Below are 23,310 nucleotides of genomic sequence, written 5' to 3' on the forward strand. Positions count from 1 at the left end.
CACTTATTTATGTGTAGAAAAGTAGAAAAATGGATTTGAAGCTCATTCCAAAATCGTCGTTACATGTTCTTGAGAACAACAATTTGAAGCCCATTCCAAAACCGACACTTAATATAAAAAATGGATGTCAATACGAACATAACTTAAAATATAGGTAACTTTTCGTATAAATTAGAAATTCAATTTCAAATATTCTTAAATGATCAAATAAAGTTTATTTTACCAATCTAAGTATTAGGGATAAAACATCGATAACTAGAGCTTAGTCAGTCAGTAAACCTCTATTGATGAGAGATTCTACGGGACTCCTAGCAACAAACTTGTATGAAGGACTGTCGATATAGTTCGATTTCTCGAGAAAAAAATAAAACTTAAAACAGATAGTCGTAAGTTTTGCATTTAATTTAAAAATTACGATTTCCATTCATCCACGGCATTAACAATGCTCAAAAAAAAAAAAAAAAAAAAAAAAAAAAAAAAAAAAAAAAAAAAAAAAAAAAAAAAAAAAAAAAAAAAANTTTAATATATAATATACAAAAATATATATATATATATATATATATATATATATATATATATATATATATATATTTTTAAGATATTGTAATTAACCAGAAATATTTAGAAAATAAATGGCAAAATTCAGGATGGACGTCTAAAATAATGGAAAGAGGGAGGAAAAAAACAGAAAAACGAACCATGAGAATCCAAATGAAGCCCATTGACCATTTCAAACAAACCCCCAAAAAAGAAGCTTTGAAACCAGCGATTTACATGCCATTGCAGTTGCAACGATAAGGCCTGAGACCAAATGGGCGCTATAAAATCCAGAGCCTCATTTGATTGAGAGCCACACCGCCATTGCCACGCCGTCGTCGCTGTCTCCGGAACTGTCAACTGGCCGGTGGCCCTCAACCACCCCTCCCTTTTGACAGCTTCAAATCATCACTCGGCCTATTTAATCTCTCTCTGCTGCGGCTCTCCGGAGCCCCTGCAGGAGGTTTCGTCTCAACTTCTTCCATTTCTGAGAGACGTTGCAGAGAGAGATTTCGTTCTTCCATTTCAATTACCTTTGTTTTTTTCACCTAGAAGTTTCTTCTTCCTTCAACAATGGCGGTCGTTGCTAATAAGATCCCCTTTGGCGTCTTCATTGGTGTTGTTTTTGTTTTGGCTATGCTTCTCCCTGCTTGTGCTCAATCTCTGGCTCCGGCCCAACCTCCTGCTGCTAGCGATGGTTAGTTCTTCTTCTTCTTCTTTTCCTCCTCATTTGAATCATGATTTTCAAGTTCTCCACCTATGAATTTCATAAATGATGACAATTATTGTTATGCTAATTTGCAGGGACAAGCATAGACCAGGGGATTGCCTATGTACTGATGCTGTTGGCCTTGGTGCTCACTTACATTATCCATTCAGCCGACCTTTCTATCAGTTTCTAAATTTCATCCACAAAATAACTAGATTCAGATATCACAGAGCTGGAATTTGAACATGGGGTTCAAGAATTTGTCACTTTTTTTTTTTTTTTTTTTTTTTTTTTNGTTTAATGTCAAGAACTGAGCTTTACATGTAGAAGAATGCAATCATAATGCAGACTATCTTTTTGGACTACAAACTTTCAAACCTCTAATTTGAATGCTTGCTGTTTAATGCTTATGCCTATTTTTGATAAATCTCTCTAAGATTTGAGGTTTGTGTCTATTTGATCCCTACACTTACAAAATTATAAATGAAACAAGTTTGATCTAGATAAGCTTCTTGGGATAACTAATGTTTTTCTCAAGAAATTCGTTCTAAGTATATAGCTGAGTAATGAGAGGGATGGATTTGTTAGAAGAACCTGATAGAAAGGGGAATAGACGAATCTTTGAGATTTCAGTAACACAATTTATTGATGAACTCAATGGTCACTCTTTTGATAGAATTCAATTCTCAGTAAATTGGAAGGAAAGGTATAAATATCTCCTAGAAATGGAAGACTTCAAATACAATCAACAACAGAACTTACTTTAAGATGAACAATATCCTTCTCTTACAAAATTCCTTCAAGCATTCTTCTTCATTTGTTTTGTTTGTTCTTCATCAGCCAGAGAGAACTTCTTCACTTTCTGTCGAAGGAACGATTCAAAGAAAATTCGCATGAAATCAAATGTCATTCCAGAACACTTAAAGAACTATTTCAATCCAAACATAATAAGTGAATCACAATTTGAACTCCGATGAGAACAACGCAACAAAATTTCAACAAATACTCGGCAAATCCTATTCCGAGAGCTAGACGACCTAATTCGAAAATTCAATAAACAGCACCAATTGATTACAAGAACATGGAAATAAACAAACAAGTCATAGGGAAAATTGAAGAGAGGGAATGACAACCTTGCTAATCACGCATTCTCGCAAAGAATGAAGGAGACAGTAGCATTTCTGTTGATCGAAGGGAGACTCCGTAACGCAATTAAGCAAACCAAGAGCTTCCTGAGCGCAAACCGGCTGAGATCGATGTTCATCCATGGCGGAAATCAACAAGGAATCGAAAACAATGCCGCGCCTATTAGAATAGGTTTCCGCAAATTCCAAAATTTTCTGGAGAATGGGTTCGCACGTGCGAGCCAACACGATGGCTTAAATTGCAACTTTTCAGATGGGACAAAAACAAAACATAGGGCCTCACGAATGGGCCCAAATCAGAAATTGGCCCAAATAGATAATTTTTATTAAAAATATATAAAACATTCATTAATATTTCATAACAAAAATATAATAATATATTAATTAATTTATAATAAAACAAACAATATGTATTTATTAAGACCAAACTAAGATTTTATTATTGTAATTATTATTTTCAAACGACTAAAATAGTATTTTTCAACATTCTTTTTTTACATTCATTATTGTCATTATTAGGGAATTGCCGAAATAATNACATTCATTATTGTCATTATTAGGGAATTGCCAAAATAATTAAAAGTAATGAAGCCATTTAATGAGTGTGAATAATAATAATAATAATAATAAAGTCTACATTTATTAATAATAATAATATTATTATTATAATAATGATGGCGAAAGAGACAGCTCTTATGCCTATTTATTTTCTGCATATCNATATTATTATTATTATTATAATAATGACGGCGAAAGAGACAGCTCTTATGCCTATTTATTTTCTGCATATCTAAATTATTTTTTCAACTAAAAAATTAAATCTTTTATTTCTCTATAATAATAAATATCATATCTCAATTTTTTAGCTCTTATTTACGATTATATTAAAATTTATTCGAAGAAAATAGAAATTAATCTCGGAGACATCTCTTCTAAGATGATTACAACAATCTTTAGTTTAAAACGGGAAGAAAGATCAACTATTCAAGAAACCTATGTTCGAGATCGCTATAAATATTAGTTATACTAACAAATGAGTTAAAGCTTAAAGGTAGCACGGACTTTAGCTGACTCGAGATTTTTTAATTCAAGAAAATCTGAAGTAAGTAATATCACGGTGTTATAATAGAAGCATTTATTTGAAGAAAAACATAAAAGTTTCTTTTTTTTTTTTTTTAATTGTTGCCCATAATTTAAAAATAATGGTAAAGAATAAAGACATAATTCACCATTCATAGCCGTCAATATTTAATTCTCTATAGTTTTTATGCACTTATGGGTACTCATTCATAATTATGCATTTAAATCTCTCGCTTCTAAAAATACTTATTTTAATATTTAAATCACATCGTGACTCGTGTCAAGGATTTGTAGTAGGATTCAAAATTCAAATTCGATCTTAAGTGATCTCGCCTCCTGCGTCTCACATGATTAATACTATAATGTCCAGTCATCCACCTGTAAAATTTGTTCCACAAAAAGGAGGCTAACATTGTTGGCATAAATAGTAATTTTTTAGTCATTTTATCCTAAAGACTGCTTTCATTGGTAGTTTCAGTTCATTCATGTACGTATAATTGTTAAATATAAACTTTCATATTCGTAAAATTATATCATAAAATTTAAATCTAATTTTAAAAAATAGTTAGGTGAAAATTTACCTCATCGTTTAAAAATTTTAGTAATTTTATTTCCATATCTTACAAATTCTTATTATGATTTAACCGTTTTTTTTTTTTTTTGTTGAAAATTGTTACTAAATTAAAAATTATAATAAATCATTAAATATTAAAAACTAAAAATTAAATTATTATGAAGGAGGAAATTGTGTCGAGAGAAAATTTAAACAAATGGAAAAATNGAAATAATTAAGTGTAAAGTAATGAAGCCATTTAATGAGTGTGAATAATAATAATAATAATAAAGTCTACATTTATTAATAATAATNTGAAAGGGGACAACGACAGTGGGAAATTGGGACTGGAAAACCGTTAAAACTGACCGACATTACGTGTACGGCCCTGATTCATTCAAACATCATTCTTTCTTTTACCTTTGGAATTTTGTGCCACTAAAATAGCCATCAATTTCACTATTAGCCTACGTGCATCGGAATTCACAAATATCTTTTTTTTTTTTTTTTTTTTTTTTTTTTTTTTTTTTTTTTNCAAAATATATATATCATATTCGTTAATCAAAGTAACTCTAGAGGACGAGTTTGAGATAGGTTTAATATCGTTTTCATACAATTCAGTCACCTATCAATAAGAGGTCGATGAGTGCGGTTCAAAAGAAAAATATTTAGCTAATGGGCAAAAAAAGCTATTTCCACTACCTCTAAATTTCCAGTCTCGTTTGAAGAAGGGTCGTGTCATCACAGGTTAAATGAACATTTTTACGTGCTTGTTTGGATTACCTAAAAAAATTGTTTAGACTCGAGAGATAGTGAAAGGGCATTTTGGTCATTTTTATATATTATGAAATTTTCAAAAGGATTCACACACAAAAAAACCATTTTCTAAGATTTGAGTTCGAGAGTTTCATTAAAAATGATTTTTTTTTTTCTCAAACTTATTATTTTAAAAAATTATTTTGATTAGTTTTCGAACATTACCAATTTTATTCGATTTATCTTTTTTTTCCTTCAAAATTAAATATTGAAAAGTCAATTCAAACAAACAAAAAATATCGTCCTTTTTCAACGATGGACCAATGGAGTCTCGTGACCTCTACCATTGGAATTTCTTAAATTTTTTTTTTTAAGTTAAAATTTCATCCTTAATTTTCCATAAATGCAATCTATATGTTTTATTTTATATATTGCAAAAAAGGTATATTTTTGTCGTGTTCTTTCATAAACTATAAAGTAAATAGGGATATTACACATAAATAATGCAATTACATAATGTCAATGGATATTATTTGGAATTTACATTATGAAAATAAATATATCAACTTTATGTTATGTGATTTGACGTGTGATTCGGACATAGAAACAAATATTTCGTGGTCAATATAATTAAATTTAGTTGACGTCTTAATATTTTTAATTTGATTCTAAATAAACATTATCCAACAAAAATAAATAAATAAATAAAAGGTTACTAAAGTATTGATTAAATTATAAAATATTCTTAATAATATTGATATTTATAAAAAAAAAACTAAAAACAATATTTTTTGGATGGAAATTATTAGTACCCATTAATATATTTCAATTTTTTTAAAATTCAAAAATATATTTAGCTTCTATTTAAAAAATAGCTATAAAATTTTAAAAGTAGCATTAATAATAAAAAAATTATATTCTATTTCTTCTCTTCCGTAATTTATCCTAATACAAACAAGTTTGATTTTTTTTTTTTTTTTTTTTTTTTTTTTTTTTTTTTTTTTNCATAAGATGCTATAATTCTTATAGGGGTAGTTGGAGAGTTATATTTATATAATGTTTTTAGATGAAATTTTAAATTAGGGATCAAAATAAATGATTTATAAAATAATTGTTTGAAATTATAATTGGTAAATTATAGTATTTCCTATATACATATTAGTTAATTATAATACTTACATGCTAATATACTGATAAATTATAAATTTTGTAATTAATGATATTTTTACATGTTGGTTAATTATAATAATTGGATATAAATAATTATTGATAATTGCAATTCATTAATCCTAATTACTTATATATATATTGATTAAATAAAATAATTAATCCCACATAAAAGAAATTAATTTATAAGTCAAATTAAAATTAAAATTTTTTAATTTAGATTAAGTAGATTTTTATACTTTAATTTCTTTTAAATTATATTCCGACCCTTTATTTTTATTAAAATAAAAGGTGTTAATATTATTTTAGTAAATATATTTTTGAATTAAAAAAAAAGTATTTTAAAAACATTTTTATTAATTTAACTTACATTAATTACAAGTAGATTCAGTCCACTGACACGTGTGCTGTGCACGTGTATTCGAATTTTGTTTTTTAAAACTTGGAGGGATTCTGTAGGCTCAGAACTTTGGCTTATCTTTTTCTAAGCGTGCCGGTCACGTGAAAAAGAACACGTGGCTGAATCCAAAAAGAAAAAAAAAACGGTGCAGAAACGGAACGGAAAAATTAAATGGACACGTAGACAAATCCGTCAATCACCGTTAACGTGCTGGAGACATTCTCTCGTTCATATTTAATAATAGTTTATAGAGGGGGAAAAAAATACGAATACGATTACAAAATAATAAAGAAAACAAAATACGACACCGTTTCATCCCGGCCGGAGCAAAACTTTGCCGATAAACAGATTGGACGGCGGCGGGAAAGCTTCAAAGGACGACGAGAGGATCCGACCCGAACACATCGCTGAAGTCTTGAAAGAAGTCGTCAGGAGGAGGAGTCGGGTATTCTAACACGAGCCCGGATCCGATTTCTTCGACCGGACTGTGAAACACGCCGTTGAAGGAACCGCCGTCACTGAAGAAGTCGTTGAAGGAACCGTCGCCTAACTCGTCGAATAAAGTTGGAATCGTAGTTTCGAAGGTGAAAATGTCGTCGGGAATGAAGGTGTCGGAGCAGCTCGAGAATTCCGACGAGAGATTTTCCGACATACAAGAGTTGTCGGGCTCGCCGGGGATTTGCGGATGGATTTCTTCAATGGCCGGAGAAGGACATCGGAGGACAGAGGTTGGAGAGGAAATGTTGTTGTTCGATTCCTCGCCGGAGTTGTAGCCGGCGGATGATTTCGGCGGTTGGGTAGTGAAATTAGTAAGTGCATCTGGTCCCCGGAGTTGAATGGCGGCGTTGTCGTAAACCATAGCAGCTTCCTCAGCCGTGTCGTAAGTTCCCAACCAGAGGCGTACACGGCGAAGTGGGTCTCTGATTTCCGCCGCCCATTTTCCCCACGGCCTCTGTCTCACGCCGCGGAACTTCTTCCCAATGGGCGGCTTCACAGACCGTCGATTCCTCGAAACCCCACATTTCCCCGGCGACCGTCTCAGTCCAATCCTCTCCGATCTGTTCCCACCCCAGATTCCATTTCCTTCACCAGAACAAGACGGTTCAATCGTAATTTCATTAACAAACTTCTTGACTCTTTGACGACCAAACATTTCAGGCTCATCATCGCTGGAGGAATCAGTGGCATCACCGTCGGAAACAGAAATCCGTACAACCCTCTGCCTGGTTTCCGGCACTGAAGTGAGCTTAACAAGGTTCAGATGCTCTGTATATTTAATGGGTCGGCCAAAAACAGAGTCGAAACCCATATTCAGTGATTGAAAGCGAAGGGAGGAGGGATGGAATACGAAAATGGGGTCAGTAGAAGGAATAAAGAAAGGTAAAAGAAGACGTTAAAGGAAGCCCTGAAACGAAGTGAAACGCACCATTAATGGGGTTTTGAAACCATGTTTAAAAAGGCATTAAAGGACGAGAAATTTATCAGGAAAGTTGGACTCGGAAAGGAAAAGGAGGGTAGAAGTGTGCGAGCGTGAGATTGAAGCTACAAACACCCAAAAGGTAAAAGAAAAAAAGTCAGAAACAGAGCAAAAAAATGGGAAAACCCAGGAAAATCAAAAGGGAGCCAAAGTTTTTTCTTTTTCTTCTTGGAAATCCCCAAAGAAAAGGGCTGTTCTTAGACACTTTGCTAAATCTGGTAACCTCCTACGTTTCTGGGAAGAACAGGGGAAGAACAGGGGAAGAACAGAGGAAGAAGACGAAGAGATAATAAGGTGCAGAGAAGAACCAGCGCAGTGGCCAATCGGAACCACCTTTTCTTATAGGATCCCAGCCGCAAGTGGCCGTATTTTCGTATACGATAATTTTTTAATTTTTTATTTTTCTAATTATAATAAAAAACGGGAAAAATCTCCGGTGGCTGGCTCAGCCGGGAAGGGGCGGAGAGGATAGGCGAAGCGCCGCATAAAGCGGAGGAGGTGCATGGTGGCGACACGTGGCAGAGCGACATTATTTGAAAACCAATAAGAAAGTAGAGAGTGGAGCTGAGTCAGCAAAAGATTTAGTTTTATTTAAAGAAAAAAAAAGGGTCACGTGAGTGGCAGAGACCCATTTTCAGTCCTACTTTGACTAAAAACAATTAAACCCCACCACCACTCTCCCACCCTTCTCCTTAATTACTTTAATCACCGTTTAATGATGTTCTAATTATCAATTAAAAACCCTAATTAACCCTTAAAATTAGGCTTAAATTGACTAGTTCCAATTTGTCCTATGCACCATTTTATTTTAATTTTCAAATAAAATAAAATTATATTAATAAAACAAGTATATATTCGAGTATATTAATAAAATAAAGCTAAATTTTATAAGAAAAAAAGTCTCCTAATTATTAATAAAACAAGTATATGTTCGGACCGTAAAGTGGTGAACCGGCGTGATTTTTTTAGTTTTTTTAGTTTTAGTTATGGTTTGGCGGTTCGGCTCGGTTTTGGCTCCAGACCGAACCGAACGGACCCGTCTGCATCCCTACACTGTCTGTTCGGCTTCTGCAGTGCTTTTGAGAAAGGGGCGGGAAAAAGCTGTTATTTTGTAGGGAAAAAATCAGTTGAGTTGAGTTCCAGTACATAGGGCATAGATATCTTTCGGTAGAAATGAGTTCGTGTCGTGTTTTGATTGGATGGAGAGGATATGAGAAAATAGAGTTAATAATAGCCGTACGATCGGGTGGCGGCGGCGTTAATGGCAATATACGAAGAAAACAGAACGGTCTCGGTAATAAATGGGTCGGTTGATCCGTAATTTCAGCTGCTATAGAGTGGCAATATTTAATGTTTATTATTTCCAAAACATTAAAATTTACTCTTTTTTCCCCTTTTTTTTTTAGATTTAAAATAATTTTTTTTATCACCATTCTCAAATTATTATAACAATTTAGTAGAGAATCTAATTTTTTTTTTTGTAGAAATTTCTCTCTAGTAGACACGTTTTAAAATTGTGAGGCTGACGATGATTCGTAACGAGCCAAAACAGACAATATCAGCTAGTAGTGAGATTGGGTTGTTACAAATGGTATCAAATCCAAACACCGGCCGATGTGTCAGATGGGATCTAAGGGAGTGGATTGTGATATAGATCCCACATCGATTGGAGAGAGGCAACGAAGCTATGCCCCTAAGGAGGTGGCTTATAAGATCCCACATCGATTGGAGTGGGCAACGAAGCTAAGCCTCGAAGCGAGGTGGATTGTGAGATTTCACCTCCACTGAAGAGGGGAACAAAACATTTTGTATAAGGGTGTAGAAACATTTCTTTAGTAGATACGTTTTAAAATTGTGAGGCTGACGACGATATACAACGAGTCAAAATAGATAATATTTAATAACAGTGGTCTTAAACTATTACAACGGGTCAAAGTAGACGCGTTTTAAAATCTCGAGGTGTTACAGGGTCAACTGTGAATAGTTAGTGATATTTTAAGGTGAGTGAATGGTAAAATATGTGGGTAATAAATCACTTGTTGGAGTGGGTAAAATAAAAATGGAAGGACAAGTGGATTTGTCTTAACAATTTGGCATATTTTATTTGTAATTTAGTTATTATATTACATGTTATAATCACTCTGTTTTAACTCATTTTAATAATACAATTTCTTTTATTTTTCTACTTTTAATTCTCGAATTATGCGATTTTTGTCTTCTTACTAACCCTTTTTAATATTCCTTCAATTAATTCCACATCTAAATAAATAATATAATTCCAAATAAATACATTTATAATTTTTTTTAACTCTCATGACCAAATTAAAATCCTACATGTGTTTGACTTCGAGATTGGGATACGTATTTTGCATGGCTTATTATTATTGGTTCCCCATTTTTCGTGACACATGTCAATCAATGATTGATGAATAAGTTTCCGTTGTCACCTCTAATTAGAGTGTAGGAATATTACTCTCGTTTAATTGATTGTCACGTTAGCATCATTTAAGAATGACGTGTCATCCAACAATATTAAATAATTTTTATTACTGTAATAAATAAAATTACAGCCAAATAATGGCTTCAAATAGTTAAGTTATATTATCACGTTAAAAAAAAAAAACACGTTCTTCTCGTAGAAACTTGAGCTCTTAAATGAAAGGAAGGGTATATTAGTATTTTCACTTAATAATGTTATTTAAGAGATATTTATAATTAATTATGAATCGGGGCATAGTACCCAAGATCAGTACTTTGAGCCACAAAAAAAAAAAAAAAAAAAATANGTAAGTCAAATAAGCACAATGTCCTAGATTCATTAATTACTTAGGTCTTTACCATAATGTTTCAATTTAATTTTACTACGTCTATTTAATTGTCACACTAATATTCAATTTTATCACATTAATGTTTATAAGACATTGATTTATTTTGGTGCTTTTTAATTAAACTTTGTAGGAATATACTCCAATATTCTCGCCCGAAAATATTTGTTCGAATGAGTGGAAAGAAAATTGGGTTAGGTAGTGGTCGGGGTATTTTTTAAGTCTAACCCAATTATTCGAGTTCTAAATTGTTTCTACCCATTATTAAATAATGAATTTAATCTAACCCAACTATAATTTTTTTTTATTACGTTAATTTCAAGTCATTTATTAAAATTTTTGTTTTGCGTTCCTAAAATATTTATTTATTTTTAAATATTTAATTAAAATTTGTAACTCTATTTTAGTTAAAAATTATCTGACAAATAATTACAAATTTATTTTAACTAAGGAGGGTGAGATAAAGATTAGTAAAAAATATATATAAAATCTTAGGTAATATAATTTAAAATTAGCAATAAATTTAAATTAATTCAACCTAATTTTAAGAATTTTCATTTAAAACACAATTAAAAAAAATCTAAATAATGTCATAAATTATATAATAATAAAATAATGAGACGTGTACGGCCTGTCATCGAAATACGGAGAGATGATAAATGAAGAGAGAGAGAGAGAGAGAGAAATAGTGGGTCCCACATCACAAGCTTTTAACACTGTAACAATGTGTTTGGTCACGTGATGTCGAGTTGCTGACGTGGCAACTGCACATGATTTTTCTTTTTAATTTTAAAATATGTTGGGGACTAGTTAGCAAAATTTCTCACTAAGTTCAGAGAATGAAAATTTGCTCATTCCTTTTTTTTTAATTATAATTTAATTGCCCCTAAAGTAATAAAGGAATTTTTTGTTTTTGCTAAAGTAGGCTTTCAAAGATTAGACTTTTTACTTTTGCCCCAAAAGCAAAAGAAAAAACAAAATTATATTTAAAAATAAAATAAATAAATAATTTTTTTACGAACTTACGAAAATAATATATATATATATATATATATATATATATATATATATATATACCACATAGACAGATATTATGACATCAATATAAACTATTAGTTAATATATTTTCTTTGTATTTTCTCTCTCCTATTTTTTGTGTTTATCTAGATCGAGTTTGTGTTGTTGTGCAGTTTCTCTCTTATGTTCTTTTTGTTTATCTAGGTCGAGTATGTGTTGTTATGTGATCTTAACAACGGGTATTAGAGTCATACTCTTAATTTAGTCATGTCAATGGAATCTTCAAATGTCGAATAAAGAAGCTGTGAGCCTTAAAGATGTAGTTAGAAGTGGTTCAAGTATCGAACAAAAGGTGTACTTTGAGGACTCCATAAACCTCAAGGAAGGCTCTATGGTGTAGTATGCTCGAGTCTGGAAGGACCGTTGAGCGTTTTCGAATAAAAAATAAATGAAATTTAAAATCCCACAAATGAATTAAAAATTGGCATGCAATAATAAAATGGTGAGTGGAAAATAAAATTAAATATTTAGATTGTACTTGAAAAGTGGAGGTAGGACCCTTAAACCTTGGGTTTGGGTGCTCCATCCTTGGAACACAAAAATAAATAAATAAATAAATCACTTAAAGTTCCATTAATTGGATTTTTTTTTTCTTCCATTTATTAATTATTCGAACAATAATTTTGTTACCATTTAACAATAATATTAGTCTTCCCAAATCATTTGATTTTAGTTATTCAAACCCTCGATTCTCGTTTTTTTAATGAGTTCATCGATACTAAATCATTCAAACTCTAAAAAAAACGAGAAAGAAAGAGCAGATGAACTGTTTCATCTCCTATATTAAACTATATTTCTTATCAACCGAAGACCCACCAAAATTTTCAACCCTAATTTAAATTCTTCGAACCCGTAACTAAAATGGAACAAATGTAAAGAACGAGTACATTCCTGATTCCAACTCAACCCGGGTATGGTTAATAGCAGAGAAAATGGTATAAATTGGGGCATAGAATGAGAGTCAAAGTTGGGTGGAGGGGTTATTAATGTGTTGGTTATTAATAAATATGTTGGAGGCTAAACCATTAATTACAATTTGGAGACATTAAATGTGAAAACATGTCTTTCTCAATTTCTCACCAATCACTTATTGTTATTTGTTAAGCACATCAAAATCATAAAGAAATCATTGCAACATTATTAATTAATTTTCCTTTTCCTTTTACCAAATTCATCAAATTAGGTTAGATTTTTTTTTAATTTTTTAAGAGTTAGGTTGATTTTTTTTAAAAAAATAATTGATTAGCACTAAAATGGAGCTACAACACTACAGATTATTGTGAATATTAAGAATGTTTGATGTTTGTAACTGATGTTAGTGATGCGTTATAATTTGTCAATGTTTGAACTTTATGAAATTTTAGTTATTAATATAAAATGTCCAGTAAATAAGTAATTTTTGATTAATAATTAAAAAATAACCCAATAACCTAGAACCCATAAAAATAGAGGGTTGAGTTGGGTTAGATTGTAACATCTATTCCCTGTTAGACCCAACTTAATCTAACATGTGTATACCTCTGTTAGACCCAACTTAATCTAACATGTGTATACCTCTATTAGAGGCTCGTTTTGATAACGTTCTCATTTCATTTAATTTTAAAATTTAAACCAAATTTTTAGAAATATTTATATGGGAGTGGAGGTGAAGTGGTTTTTTCCTGAAACCGAGGCATCAGAAGACCTGATTTTATGGAAAGTGAATTCCCACGACCTCTTTGTCGGCAGCCTTTAATTAATTTATTTTTTTTCATTCTTTTTAATTCTCCAAAAATCCTCCAAAATATTTATTGTACTTCTTTTTCATAATTCATTATAAAATAATACAAAAAAGTTTTTTTAGTTTTAAAAATAAGAATAAATTATTAGATAAAATAAAAATAATGCTTATTTTATTCGCAAGGAAAACCATGAACAGTGTACGAATGAAGCTCATGACACCTTCAACCTACTCTTGTAGCTTTTGCTTATAATAATATTATATTCTGAATGAGAATAAAATAATAATAATTATAGATACAGGTTTAGAACGTTAGGTGTGCGCAGGTCAGGTCCAGAGCAGGGTTTTATTGGAATAAACTCTGAAGATTAAAGATAAATTTGTTTATCCATACAAACAGGTTTAGAACAGGCAGCGTTTTCAGGAGGGAAACATAACTAAACCCATTGGATAAAAGAGGCAGCAGATTCAACCAATATTAAATTCAAGTAAAAGCCATTTGGGAAAGAATCCCTCCTCTAATACTAAGCAGCGTACTACTAACCCATAGCATACTTCTGAGTCCAGCTTCTCGCAGTTGCCTCGTACTTGCTTCTGTCAGTCTTGTACATGTGCGCGATCTCTGGCACCAAAGGGTCATCAGGATTCGGGTCTGTTAGCAGCGAGCAGATCGAAAGTAACACCTGCGGGTACAAAACATAACACCCTATGCTTAAAATATACGCGGACTAATTATCACATCAATTCTAACCAACACATAGTATACTAAAATACATATGTTAGGGAGAGGTTGTCCTCTTTAGACTTCCATCAAAGTTTTTAAAATGCATATGCTAGGGAGAGGTTTCTACGCCCTTATAAATATGTGGTATACTAAAATGCATCTGTTAGGGAGAGGTTATGCTTAAAATATACGATGACCAATTATCACATCAATTCTAACCAACACGTGGTATACTAAAATGCGTATGCTAGGGAGAGGTTGTCCTCTTTGGATTTCCATCAAAGTTTTTAAAATGCTATCTGCTAGGGAGAAGTTTCCACGCCCTTATAAAGACGTGGTATACTAAAATGCGTATGCTAGGGAGAGGTTGTCCTCTTTGGGCTTCCATCAAAGTTTTAAAAATGCATCTGCTAGGGAGAGGTTTTGTTTCGTTGTCCTCCCTAACCGATGTGGGATCTCGTAATATCGATGCATGAATCAAAATTGCAATACGTATTATTTCCCCCCAATACTCATAATTCTTGTCTATGCAAAGAATGACAACCTTGGAAATGGTTAGTGCAGGACTCCACTGTTCCTTAAGTATGTCAAGGCATATGCTGCCGTTGCTGTTGATATTGGGATGGAAGACCTTTGTTCTGAATGCAACCTGCATGGGTTGATGAACTCAATTTTAGCTATCAATTACATATTATGAGAAATTGAGTGAATTATTTTACTGGAAAAAATGGAGTAATACAACTAGGCATTGACATTTATTGGTAAATACCCAAGTTCCTAAATCAGAAACATGTAGACTTGGTTTAACACAACTTACGAAAGTATGTGATAGTGAGATCTGTAATTAATAATGACCAAGATCACTATCAAACTATCAAGTAAATTGAGGTGGTTTTCTGATAAATTCACAAACTCATACGAATTTGAGGAAGGAATAGTCCAGTAATTCAAAGGAAAAAGACATAAAATTGAACCTTTGCTGCCAAATTCCAAGGGGTTAAACAAAACAGTGTAGTCGGTGAGTTGATGGTTTTACATCTCGGTAATTTTAGCTCCAAACTGTCCTTTTTTTTTTTTTTTTTTTTTTTTTTTTTTTTTTTTTTTTTTTNCAACCAAATCCAAAGCCAAAACGGTGGTTATAATTACAAGATAATTTGAATAAGTGGCTCAGAATCTAATAAGATCTCAATGTCTTCAAATGTATACTACTGTCTGGAATATCTAAATATCATCACTAGCCCAATAGAGTCAAGCCCAATAATTGTACTAGCCCAATAGAGTCAAGCCCAATTATTGTACGAGCCCAGTATATTTATTTTAGTAGAGATTTTAGGAGAAAGAGATCTAGATATTTTAGGAGAAAGATTCAAATTTGTTAGGTCTAGATTCAAATCGGTTAGGTCTAGATTTAGATTGGTTAAATATAGATTGTTTACTCTTAGTATAAATACCTCTCCACCCTACCTAGGTTATTCATCCAAGAAATCCAAAAACAATAAAAAGCAGAAGTATTCTACAGAGTGTCCTGTATTCTCTTCTCGATCGGTGTTAATAAAGAGTGCGAGTGTTTTCCACAGTGAGTTGTGTTCAACATTTGGTATCAGAGCGAGGTTAGTGTAGGTTATCTGATCTCTTGGAATCCTTAGTATGCTCTGTGGTTGCAGCTCAGCCTGATCTTCCACATCAGAAACGATTTCTTGAGATTAGTGGTGAGTGAGTTTCTTTTGTGTCGTGAGAAGTCTGTGACTCTGCAAGTCTTGTGTCAAAAGAACTTGTTTGGTATTACTGAGGTATGGCCAACACGATGGGTGATTTTCAAATCGTTGGAGGAATTAAGAAACTCAACAACAACAACTACAACACGTGGGCAACATGCATGATGTCCTATTTACAAGGACAGGATCTTTGGGAGATCGTTGGCGGGTGTGAAACTACGCCGCCAGAGGAGGATTCTAACGACGCCTTGCGCAAATGGAGAATCAAAGCAGGCAAAGCAATGTTTGCCTTGAAGACCACCATCGGAGAAGAGATGTTAGAACATATTTGGGATGACAAGACACCGAAAGAAGCATGGGACACGTTCGTGATGTTGTTCTCAAAGAAGAACGATACGAGGCTACAACTTCTGGAGAATGAGTTGTTGTCAATTTCACAACGTGATATGACGATTGCTCAGTACTTCCACAAGGTCAAATCGATCTGTCGGGAGATTACTGAACTAGACCCAAAGTCCGCCATTGTAGAATCTCGAATGAAGAGGATTATAATCCACGGATTGCGACCGGAATATCGAAGCTTCATTACTGCTGTACAAGGATGGCCCACTCAACCATCACTTGTAGAGTTCGAAAATTTGTTAGCCAGCCAAGAAGCCATGGCTAAACAAATGGGAGGCTTCACATTGAAGGGTGAAGAAGAAGCACTCTACACGAGTGAAAGTCGGAGCAATAATAGGCCGTCTACCAAACGTGGATACAATGGTGACAAAAGAAGAAGCCACCAAGGAACTTCACAACCCGAGAGAGCTCAGAAGAACGACAACAAGAGTTTCCAAGGAAAGAGATTTGGAGGTATTTGCTATAATTGCGGGAAAAAGGGCCACATGTCTAGAGATTGTTGGTCCAAGAAAAAGTCTGTTGAAAGCAATGTGGCAATCTCCAAAAAGGAAGAGGATGAATGGGATGCAGAGGTACTATGTCCAATAGTAGAAGACGAGCAAGCACTCATGGCAATGATGGAAGAGCATATCGATTACGAGGATGACTGGATCATTGATTCAGGATGCTTAAACCACATGATTGACGATCAAAGCGGTGCAATAGAAGAGGGGTGGCCCTCAGAGAAGGAAGTATTACCAGGCCTTGAGCAAATTGAAGAAATTCTTCTACAGAACACGGGGGAGCAAACTGAAGAAATTCTTTTACAGAACACAGAGGAGCAAACTGAAGAGATTCTTCCACAAAAGACGGGGGAGCAAATTGTACACATTTGCTCAAGTGCTGATGTGCCTGAAGGTTCAAGTGACACTAGTGTTGGTGAGCAAGAAGTGACTCAACCAAGCGAGCCTAGTGAAAATAAAATGACACCTCAACAACTCAGACATTCAGAAATAATCCTAAAGGCAAATCCAGAGTATGCCAACGCAGTAGAAGACGAAGTTAATGTGCCGGAGACATATGAAGAAGCATCACAAAACTCAGCTTGGCAGAAAGCAATGGAGGAAGAAACTATAGCCCTGGAACAAAATCAGACTTGGGAGTTAGTGCCAAGACCAAGAGATACCAAACTCATCTCTTGCAAGTGGGCTTACGAAATAATGTGTACCCCGAATGGATCAATCGTGAGATACAAAGCTCAGACTATAGATTCAAGGTTCTCTAAAGAACATGGACTAGACTATGATGAAACGTTCAGTCCATTGGCAAAGATCATTATCGTACAAGTTCCTCCAGTACTTACGGTAAATAAAGATTGGAAATTATGGCAGATGGATATGAATAATGCTTTCTTGCATGGAGAGTTAAACAGAGAGTTCTACATGATCCAACCGAAGAAATTCGAAAATGAAGTTGGAGTCATTGATCAATATATGCAAAATCCGAAGAAGGCTCATTTGGATGCGTCTCGACGAACCTTGAGATATGTCAAAGGTACAATCAATTACGATTGTTTATACAAAAGAAGCGAAGACTGGAAGCAAGCTGGATACAGTGATGCTGACTATGCAGGAGACCATGATACTTGGAGGCCAACCACTTGATATGTATTCAAGTTTGGTTCAGGAACAATTTCTTGGTGTAGCAAGAGACAACCAGCAGTATCATTATCAACTACAGAAGCAGAGTATAGAGCAGCTCAGGAAAATACATGGTTAAAACTTTTGATAGAAGATTGGCACCAGAAAATTGAGTATCCAATACCACTTCATTGCGACAACCAATCTGCGATTCACCTAGCAGAAAATCCGGTGTTTCATGCTAGAACAAAGCATGTGGAGGTGCACTGCCATTTCATTAGAGAGAAGGTCCTAAAGGAAGAAATCGAGATGCAGCAAATNTACAGACAGAGTTCGAAAAGGTCAAATCTTTGATGATTCCATCATACATGATTGAGTTGCGAAAACTTCTGGATAGGTATCCCACACCTGAACTGAATTCTTTCTGGTTAAAGAATCTCTTTCTAGTTGCTCTGGAACAATTAGGAGATTCTCTAGAAGAAATATGGGGTTCTGCTTCTGGTGGCAACATGCTATGGGGTGGCGGTCCCGCTTATGGGGTCAAATCAATACGTTCGAAGAAGAAAGATTGGAATATCAATCTCAATCCCATCAATTGAATCGCTTTTTCGAGAAATACGAGACATCTAAGTCATATAAGTAAAGAGATATATTCATTGATAAGATAAATAAAAAATGGGAACGGTGATTGGATTGATGATAAAATAGAAGCAATTGAACTGAACGTTCCAAGTGCATCTAGCAGGAATCGAACCTACGAATTTTCCCCTTTATTAGGTCAGTATAGGTTGGGCACTTTAATCATTCAGCCAGGTTCGAGGACCCGTTGGTCAAAGGAAAGGGTAGGTCCTGATACCGGGACGGAGCCGTATGAGGCTCAAGATGCAAGGACTCCTTTCCAACTGAATAGCTATAAACTTAGCCATATAGCCCCTAAAACAACTTGAGCTTTTTATTTTGAAATAGCTAAACTCTACATTGGCTGCACATGGAACTCCATGGGCGTTCTGGAGACCACCCAAATGACGCCAAACAGCCAAAACAGTTCACTCCGAAATAAAGAGCCAAAGGTGCAGAGGATCAACAGGTGGTCTTGCATTGCCACGCTTTGCCTCCAAAGGATGCAACAATGAAAGGGGAGATAAGAGTTAACTTCTCCGGTTCGTGTTTGTTGTATTAAAGGTTCCAATCAACTTAGTGAACAGGTTTTCCAGCACCTCTTTAGAAATGAGATAGGAATGCAGGAATTTACAGGAAAATAACCCTGAACTTTCCAGCTCCCCTCACTCTATCGTCTTGAAAGTTTGGTCAGACATTGGATAGCCTATTTTTCCAACTTTAACTCTCAGAAATAATATTGTAGGAAAGATTCCAATGGCCACAGGGTAGTCCCAGAGTTTAACATCTCTCCACCACCATTGGAAAGAAAATTCATTTATCCGGCAAGCCAAGTCCTTTCATATAGCTATGGAGAAACAGGGACTTTTCATACTTTTTAGGGACTTTGGGGCAATTAACCACCGCAAATGATCATTAACAAATTCACTTGCAATCAGCTGATGCCAAAGAGTATGCATTTCAAAGAGATCTCCAATGGAGACGTTCTTTTTTCTTTCTTCTTCATTTAAAGTACATGGTGAAACTATATTACGTAAAACGATTTTTTCAAAATGGTGCAGTAAGAAATTTCTCTGAAACACCTAAAGAGTTGGCAATTTGTGTCTAAAAGATAAAGTAAAAGACGTTCGAATATATTGAAGCATAGATAAGTATTAAGGAGTTCAAAGTTGAAGACGAGATTTGCGTAGAGACAGAAGTGGAAAAGAATGGGGAGTTTTTTAGCATTAATGGAAAGCTCGGATTTTTATTCCAAAGTGAAGATTTGGAAAAAGAAAACTTGGCAATTCCTCCCGAAAAAGAGGCTGCTGGTTTTGAGGATAATGCAAAGAAAAGCTCGGGGAGAGCATGGGTTTTTCTCCCCTTGTGAATTTGGTGGAGTTAGGTTTCAGTAGCAGTCGAAAAAAAATTTCGTGGGTTGGTTTTTCAGATTATTTGAAGAAACCAGAGGCCATTTTATCACCAATTACACTGATTCTTCGTGTGTTGATCTTCTAGATTACTTGAAGAAACTAGAGGTTATTTCATCACCAATTCCAAGTGATAAGAAGAACAAAGCCAAGGGGAGACAAGACGATAAGGGATGCACTAGACGGGTCAAGATGGTTGTCTCAAGCTGGCTAGGTACTCACGGATATAAAAATAAACAACGCTAAAGGATGGAGATATTTAGAATTTTTAGTTTCTTAGAGGGATACTCCTAACTTTTATATAAATGTTTTGGGTCTCAAAGAGGATCTTAATTCTTTTTTGTAGGCTTTTTTAAGAGTCGAGTAAGGAAAATATTTTAGCAAGTTTTGTAACTTCTTTTAGTGGCATTTTATGTCAACTTTTTGGGTTTTCGTGTAATTTTCAGTTGGGTAGGACATGTTTGTACTCTTCCTAAAGAGTTCTGTGACTTGTAACTTTTCACTATCATAATTAAATGTTTGTTTCCTTGTAAAAAAACTGAGGTATACAGAAGTGTAGAAAAAGATGCCAGGTAAATGGAGCATATCAATTCTAAGTACCTTGGGTGGTTTAAATGGATAATCTGGAGGGAAATGAATGTTGACAAGAAACACTCCTCCTGCATATGGACTGTCAGGAGGACCCATTATTGTTGCTTGCCAATGGAACATGTCTTCAGCTACTGGGCCTAAAATTTTTCATCGAACAGACAATTAAAATCACGTGAACATAATAGTGCTATAACCATTAGTTATGTCAACTGAGGTACAATAGAAAAATAATCGAACGGGGACACTTGTTCCCAACGTAAATTCATCAAGGAAAGAAGATGAAGAAGCATAAATTTTATTGGCATTCCACATATGAAGAATATCATGGTGTAAAGAATTATTATCAGTAAGATTAAAGTTGGTTCTTATTCCCAGTAAGAAATTTTGGAGGCTGGCTAAAAGCTTGAGATCGAACTTTTCAACTCTCACAGGAAGAACTATCATTAAATTGAAATTTATGATTAAAAAAAAAAAGTTCGATGCAGAATCCTTGATGAGCAAATTTAACTACTGAGATATTTTGATTGCAGGTACATCACGACTCTGGACTTATATGGTAAAAATCAAGGCTGAATAAACATTTGATAACATAAAGCTTTGATTATCATGGGCAGTTCCTTTCTATTTCCATTCGGAACATGTCAATGTCCTGAACTTTCATGCATGTTTCAAACCTTCTAGTTTAGTCTTTGTACTAAAAATTAGTTCAGTCTTTGCATTCATTTTTTTCTCTATTATTAAACAAAAGCATAACAAAGTCACAGACGTGTTTTGTTCATTCAATTGATGTGTTAGTGGATCAAGTGCTAGATTGCAAATAGATTTATTTTAAATGTAATCATTAATGAAAACTAAACTTAAGAGTTTAGAGACTAAATTGAAATAACTATATATACTAGGTGTGAAGATAGCTCATTCAGCTTAACAGATTTACTTGCTCTTAATATACTGTTTAACGTGAGACCATACTAGTTAGAGAGAGATTATGCATTAGTCATATCATTGGAGAGTTATTTTATCGATAAATATTCTTGAACTAATGTGATTATACTTGGCAATGAAATACAGAAAGATTCATCTCACTTATTCTTTCTTCTCTGTGTTCGGTGTTATTCTTGAATAGATGTTTAGGAATCGAAAGAGGTTAAATTTTATAAACCTTTTAAGCATATACAGGGAAACTGGTAACAAGATCAACAACGGTATGCATAAAAATACGATGCCAAACTTATAAAATTATGCTGAGCACAGTCGCAAACGTGCTCAAGGATCATATGCTAGTAATAATTGGCGTGTTACTATGATCTTGTAGCAGATACAGCCGTTTAACGACAACAACGTTTAGAAACAAAGATCAGACTCTCTCAACTCATAACATGTCTAAAGCCTAAATACGTGAAATAACACGGTCAATCCTACGCTAAAAAAGCAACAATCAGAAGGAAGATCATAAGCAACAAACAGAGCTCCTTCCAGTTTTCCACACAAAATAAATCAAACAAACAGATTTTAAGCTCTTACAATCCTCAACTCCAAATCAGGCAGGAAATAGTTCATGAAAATCATAAAGAAAAATGTTAGAAAGAAGAAGAAACCTGCACTGCAAGACGTAGGAGGATCCTTCTGGAGATCCTTGAGCTCTTTCAAGATTCGCTTCGAAGCCATCACCAAAATCCAAAAGAGTGGAATCTCTGGAGATCGTTTGAAGTTGAGAATCACAAAGAAAGAAGAAAAACAAACAAAGGAATGAACATAGCAGAAAATAGAAGCAACGAAGAGAAGAAAGGAATAGAAAGCTCACCTTGAGATCCTCCTGCGTGTTTGTTGTTTTGCCTGAGAGAAGAGAGGATTTGCAATAATTTACAAAACCACCTTATATATTCCAAAAAATATATAATAATAATAATAAATAAATAAATAAATAAATAAACAGAGAAAAATAAAAGAGTGAGAGCACTCTACTCTACTCCGTAGACTCGTTTAGCTTATTGGTCTAATTCATGTGGACCCACCAATATTCATTATTTACCAATTTAGTCCCTAATTTTTGTGATTATTATTTTTTTAACCTAATTTTTTTTTTATTAATCGAGGTTGGGTTTTGAGACGAGAATAAAATACAAACCTATCAAGTATTTTTTCTGTAAATTATCTTGAGATGTCAGTCTCCTATTTTCCCTACCAGTGGGGAATCCACTCTCAGGTTGCCACACGACAGATTGAAGAATTCCCATTTGCCCAAAAAGATGGACAAACTTTCTCTGCGTTGAGCGCTTACTTGATCTAAATCCTCAAATAAGAAACTACATGACATTCATCGGTACTAGCGAAATTCCCGCCAATGATGCCCCTTTTAGTCAGTTTGTAGCTTGACCTTCAACATGGATCATAGTATATAGTTACCAAGAACAATATGTCTGAGGGTCGGTTAGGTTCATCATGTTATTATTTTAGGTTTATATTAACTACGTTGATATGAGTAAAAGGTATTTTGGACGCCCGTGATTCCAAATTATAGATATAAATTACTTTTTTTATTAACATCGGAAGCATATTAAAGTTAGTATTATTCATAATTTCCTTTCACTTTTCACTTTTCCTCCATTCGTTGACAAATAAAAACGAAATCATTTATTGTTTCCCTAATAAGTTAAAAAAAAAAAAAAAAAGATTCCATCATAATTATTAATTATGTTATTTTTTCACTTTTCATTTTCAACCCCTCAATTATTTACCCTAAATTTCACTTTGAAATAATGAAAAATTACAGCTGCCACCTGTATATT

General features: G+C 33.8%; 2 protein-coding genes and 1 long non-coding RNA gene across 3 annotated transcripts; all 3 read right to left on the bottom strand.

The window, feature by feature from the left end:
- Positions 1-1,097: 1,097 nt before the first annotated feature.
- Positions 1,098-2,581, bottom strand: LOC111808459. The gene is made up of 3 exons (XR_002817079.1): positions 2,380-2,581; positions 2,009-2,108; positions 1,098-1,294 (listed from the first exon to the last, which is right to left on the bottom strand). It is a non-coding gene; the product is annotated as an uncharacterized LOC111808459 (long non-coding RNA).
- A 4,027-nt stretch (positions 2,582-6,608) lies between these two features.
- On the bottom strand, positions 6,609-8,034 carry LOC111808457 (ethylene-responsive transcription factor CRF2-like). Its single transcript, XM_023694442.1, has one exon. The coding sequence runs from the start codon at positions 7,654-7,656 to the stop codon at positions 6,718-6,720; it is 939 nt and encodes a 312-aa protein (XP_023550210.1). The 5' UTR covers positions 7,657-8,034; the 3' UTR covers positions 6,609-6,717.
- A 5,729-nt stretch (positions 8,035-13,763) lies between these two features.
- Positions 13,764-22,371, bottom strand: LOC111808458 (ubiquitin-conjugating enzyme E2-17 kDa-like; the record flags this gene model as incomplete). Its single annotated transcript, XM_023694443.1, is given in 5 exon segments — positions 13,764-14,129; positions 14,715-14,819; positions 20,534-20,661; positions 22,120-22,215; positions 22,326-22,371. Coding segments are annotated over 5 exon segments (519 nt in total), but the record flags the coding sequence as incomplete, so codon positions are not given.
- Between the last annotated feature and the right edge of the window lie 939 nt (positions 22,372-23,310).

This window comes from Cucurbita pepo, chromosome LG13 (genome assembly GCF_002806865.2).
Source record: "Cucurbita pepo subsp. pepo cultivar mu-cu-16 chromosome LG13, ASM280686v2, whole genome shotgun sequence".
Classification (NCBI taxonomy): domain Eukaryota; kingdom Viridiplantae; phylum Streptophyta; class Magnoliopsida; order Cucurbitales; family Cucurbitaceae; genus Cucurbita; species Cucurbita pepo.